The 5,511-nt window shown below is 32.2% G+C and overlaps 1 protein-coding gene across 1 annotated transcript; it reads left to right on the forward strand.

The window, feature by feature from the left end:
• Nucleotides 1-1,300: 1,300 nt before the first annotated feature.
• On the forward strand, nucleotides 1,301-5,289 carry LOC143224301 (neuropeptide F receptor-like). The gene is made up of 2 exons (XM_076452696.1): nucleotides 1,301-1,712; nucleotides 3,444-5,289. The coding sequence occupies exon 2, from the start codon at nucleotides 3,559-3,561 to the stop codon at nucleotides 4,654-4,656; it is 1,098 nt and encodes a 365-aa protein (XP_076308811.1). The 5' UTR covers nucleotides 1,301-1,712; nucleotides 3,444-3,558; the 3' UTR covers nucleotides 4,657-5,289.
• Nucleotides 5,290-5,511: the final 222 nt, after the last annotated feature.

Below are 5,511 nucleotides of genomic sequence, written 5' to 3' on the forward strand. Positions count from 1 at the left end.
ACTTCTATATTTAACTTGCATATAATGCTTTTCTGACGTTTAATATGTAGAACACATATTAATTTCGTTAATTCACATATTCTGTAGTTTACATTTCCATAACTAATATCTTATAAAACTCCTCTTATTCCTGAAAAGGACACTTATTTAAATTTCGTGGTTAGAATTGTGAGTCAAAACATTTATTTGTTTTCCTAAAGTTTAAGGAATCTATGTAAACATCAATGAATAACAATTACCATTGTGTAAATATTATTGTTATCTTTCTGTACATAACGTTTCACAAATGTTGTTTTTCCGAGGATTAGAACTTTAAGTATAATGATTAACGATTCTTACTAAACACATCAACACAGTACAGTTATTTTCCGCAATAGACAGTCTAAAGGTTTGTCATAAAATGCAATCTTGTGGTTGTTTCATCCATTTCTTCTATAAAATTGGGATAATATAGTGTAAAAAACACTGAAATTTAATATGTAAGATTAGAAAGTTTCATAACACTATCTGTCTTTGTTAAAAGGCGATAAGATATTATAATATATTAATAACAATACCTAACTGATAACAAATAAATTCTAAGCTTTGTAGGACATTATCAATTGACGGTTTTGAAAGGTTATAATAAAAATATTAACAAAACTTTACACACATCAAACAGAAAACATCTAAATATAAATTAAGTAAAGACATTAAACTCTTTAAAAGTTAATTAAATAAACGATGAAACAATTACATTGTGTAGTTACAATTGTTCCACATGAACATTCTTGTTGTTTGTAGCCGTGGAGGGGTTATAATGTCACAATTAATCCCACTAGTTATTTGTAAAAGATTATTCCAAATAAGGATCGACAAGAGCAGATAGGCCTCGTTTAGCTTTGTGCGAAACTTTAAAAGAACAAACAAAAACATAAAGTACATGTATTGATCTACGACAGCATCAAAGGTTGTATATAATTGCGTATCAATAAAGAGAAGAAACATAGTACAAATAAAAAAAGTCAGACCAAGTGATTATGAAAAGAACAATAACATGTCGATAAAGTTTATCGTTTGTTCAGAAAGTGTTTCAAATATAGCATGACGTCAGGGAATATATATTATAAATTGTCGAGATAAACAACTGTATGGTATGAAGTACAGAGAACTTTAAAAGTGACAGTTTAACAGAAGTAAACTATATATGTTATAAACTGTCTGTTAAATAGTTATGTGACGTAAACTCTATATATTATAAATTGTCCATCTAAACAACTGTGTGGTATGAAGTACAGAGAACTTTAAAAATCTGAGTTATGTGAAGTAAACTCTATATATTATAAATTGTCAAGTTAAACAACTATTTGGTAAGAAGTATCAAGAGCTTTAAAAAGTTTAACAGTTATATGAAGTAAACTCTTTTTAAAGAACTCTCTGACGGTATTAGCGAAACTGCATCCCTTCGTTTACATATTGGTAGATTTATTTGCAATTCAAAAACAAGTTTCTAGAACATGGAGTGAATTTTCGAGGACTCGAAAATCGACCATCTCTTCGTTTTGATCGCTAGAGGGGGTCTTTTTCGACACTATTTATACAAGGTATATTTATACGTTTAAAGCAGATGAAGATACGAGCTTGACAAAAGATCGCTTCTCGACATCTTAGAACTGATAATCCTTTTGAGACAGATAAGAACTTTACGCCTGGAACACATCTACTTAAAGAGAGTAAGTAATACTGACATTTGTTTGTATTTGTAAATCTATCCAATAGTAGGGTATTGTACTGGCATAATAACCAACACGACCTTTGTCAGATATTAATTTTATCTCTAATAATGATAAGTTAACGAGAAAATCAAAGTCAGATTTTAAACATTTACTGTTATTATTATTTTAGATAAGCATACGTTTATTGTATATATTTAATTTGTTTGCCAGGCGTTCTCTTTACTTAAGGCATAATCATATTATAAATCAAATGTAACTGTTTATTAAACAACGCTATTGACATCCACTTTAAAGTGTGCTGACCCATGTTAGAAAATATCAAAGTAAATTGAATAACTAGGAAAACAAAACAACAACGTTAAGCTCTGGGTAAATAATGTAGCATTTTGTGTTAAATTCTGGTTTGTATGGGTAAATAAATTAGACATTTGTGAGTGATAAGCGTTATCAATGTACCTTCATATGCAGGAATTATGTTAAATCACCAGTAAGGTAAGGATATAATAGCTGACTTATGTTGCTAAAAATGAGAGTTTAATCCCCTCGATGGGCTTGTTGTAGAGAGTCCAATGTTTGATAATAAACGAGCCCTTGTATTTTCTTCCAATTACCCATACAAACCAGAGTTTAACACAAAATGCTACCTTATTTACCCAGAGATTAATGTTTTTGTTTTGTTTTTCTAGTTATTCACTTCATATAAGAATGTTGTAGTTAGAACGATGAAATCTATCAAAGGTGGTATTTAAAATACTGTAATATATGTATAGGAATACATTGGCAATATATCAGAAAATAATAGATACATTGTGGCAACATATGAATAGTTAGATGGTAGTTATACATCAGAAAATACTAGATACATCGTGACAATATATCAGTAACTACAGAAGAATCGTGACAATATTAAAGGTAGAGATATATCAGAAAATAATAATTATGTCGTGGTAATATGTAAATTACTTCAAGGTAATGCTATATCATAAACATTGTGTTAACATATTAGAATCTACGACTTAATAGTATATCAGGAAATAATAGTTAGAACATGGTGCCAGTAATAACAGTGACTGTCATATATTTGAAATGAACAGCTTAAATATGATGTTACAGGATATAGTAAATGGAATATGGTTTGTTTGTTTGTTTTGTTTTTGAATTCCCCACAAAGCTAAACGAGAGCTATCTGCGTTAGCCGTCCTTAATTTTACAAAGTAAGACAAGAGGGAATCATTACCACCCACCGCCAACTGGATTCACCGTTACATTATAACGTCTTCTCGGCTGAAAGAATGAGAATGTTTGATGCGACGGGGATTCAATCCCGCGACCCTCAAATTACGAGTTCAACGCCTTAACACACCTGACCGTGCATGACAGTATGGTTACGTGGAGAACGTAAAACAACAGTTTAAATATGATGTTACAGGATATTATAACTGGAGTATGGTTACGTGGAACAACAGTTTAAAAAGAAGAAAGATCTGGTATTTTTACTCTTAATTTATTTCGGTCATTAAATGTGTTAATTTGTTATAGAAATCATTTACGTTTTCAAAATGCAACATAATATTTAGTTACAAAGAATGATCCACTGACCCATCTCGCCTGTCCCATCTCTAATCTAAACTAATTATAAAAACAACAACACTTAAAACAAGCCATATTGATTTTGATAGTTACTAAGTTTTCTCTCACTTAAAGTAAGAAGTTTTCATTTCTACCTAGGTTGTTTACCACTGATCTATTGGTGGATATGTTGAATTAAGTCCATCAGAACAAAGACAGACATAAACCTACCAATTCCTCGATAGTTTTCTTCCTACTAGCATCGGTTATAAATATGAAAGAAGAGAGTGATTTATTCAACATAAGCGAAGCCCACAACATTTTCAACTTTAGCCTTAACCAGGCCAGGACGATTCTTGAAGAGCACGTTGTTCAGGGTGGTTTCTTTGGTCGAGCAGTCGAAATAACATTTGTATCCTGCTACACATTGTTAATAACAGCGGGAATGTGTCTTAACCTCTTAATATCATATGTGATTATATCTAACAAAGCTGTTTATGCGAGTCAGAATATGTTGATAGTTAACTTGAACATTTCAGATCTTGCTTTGTGCCTATTTTGCATGCCTTTTACCTTGGTACAACTGATATTTCGAGACTGGCCTCTAGGGGATGCGTTGTGCAAGATAATACCTTTCAGTCAAGCGTCAACAATCTTTGTGTCGGCGGGTACCATTTCAGTGATTGCTATAGACCGACATCAGGCTATTATTAATTTGATACCCGTCAGAAGACAGTTCAGAAAGCGTCGATTCCTTATGTATACTTTCGCCATTTGGATGGTGTCTGTTCTACTCTCTCTTCCAATCTGCTTTACCAAAAGAGTTGAAAAAGTTGGTTTCTTAAATTTCGTTATTTATAAAAAGTGTATCGAAGAGTGGCCTTCAAACTTCAGTAAATTAGTCTACCTTATAGTAACCTTTGTTGCTCAACTGGTCATTCCCACAACTGTGCTGGTGGTCACTCACTTCCGTGTCAAATCCCACCTGGGTTCTGTTAAGCCACAAACGTCTGCGCAGGAAAACGAACAAAATTCGGAACGGAATCAGAGAGAACTGAGAAGAAACCTGCGGGCAAACAGGGTACTACAAAATATTTGTCTCGTCTTCACAATGAGTTGGTTGCCCTGGAACGTTATAAACTTATTAGCAGATGTTTATCCGAACGTCATGAGGCCAAAAGACCTCTATATGACTTTCGCTGTCTGCCACCTCATCGCCATGACCTCCGCTACTTCTAATCCGATTCTCTACGGTTGGTTGAACACCAATATTAGACGAGAACTGATCCGTTTAGTTGAAAAATTCAGTTGTCTATCGATAGCCAACAATGTGAATCGCCAAGATGTCCGCTCCAACAATGTGCTGGAATAACTGCGTAAAGATCGACATGTAATAAAAAGTACTTCTTGTTATGAAAACTGGTGTGTGGTGGAGAGTAATTACAGTTATTGAAATGGATTGGAAACAGAAAAAAAAGTCATTGTTTGTAAAAGTGACGTAACTATATAATTTATTTTTGTCATAATAAAGTGCAAATATATGGTTTGAATATATTAAAGATATAGTAAAGATATAGGATTTTTAAATATTTGATTATAGATTGTTATAATGAGTGTAATTATAGTCCTTCAATTTAGTTATCAGGCTCTTGAAAAGTGTCATTACCGAAACGCCAGGAATTATTTAATTTCAAGATAAAATAAACAGTGTATTCCCATTGCTATGTGGGTCCTTCTTCTCATTCAACTTGAAAACCTAAGATACATTTTATAACCTCAGATTGCAGCTTGTACCCAAGGATCGTTTTTTGAAAATGCAACGTATTTTGTTTAATTGTTTACTTTTAATGTGTTTTGTTTTGGCTTAAAAAGATTATGGTTGTAATATATATATATAGCAATTGTAATATTTACACCGTTATTAAAGAAGTTTTGTGTGCGTTTCAATATACTTTAATATACTTGTTCATCTCAGTTTCAAAAGTAAGTTGGCTATTGGATCCTAATGTTAGGCCAGAAAGAGTCCATTAAATACAGAATAGTTTCTGTGTTAATAAAAATACTTCAGTTAAAGCTTGTCTTTCCAATCTTTAGTTTGACCACTGTTTCAAACTCTGGTTCCTTTCAATACAAAACAATTTATAACAATGTAATAGATGTTTTACGGAACTTTTTAGGAAATGCATTTTTATTTGACAATCTGATGTTTTCTTACCTGCACCAGTTC

The sequence above is a fragment of the Tachypleus tridentatus genome, chromosome 8, assembly GCF_004210375.1.
Source record: "Tachypleus tridentatus isolate NWPU-2018 chromosome 8, ASM421037v1, whole genome shotgun sequence".
Taxonomy (NCBI): Eukaryota; Metazoa; Arthropoda; class Merostomata; order Xiphosura; family Limulidae; genus Tachypleus; species Tachypleus tridentatus.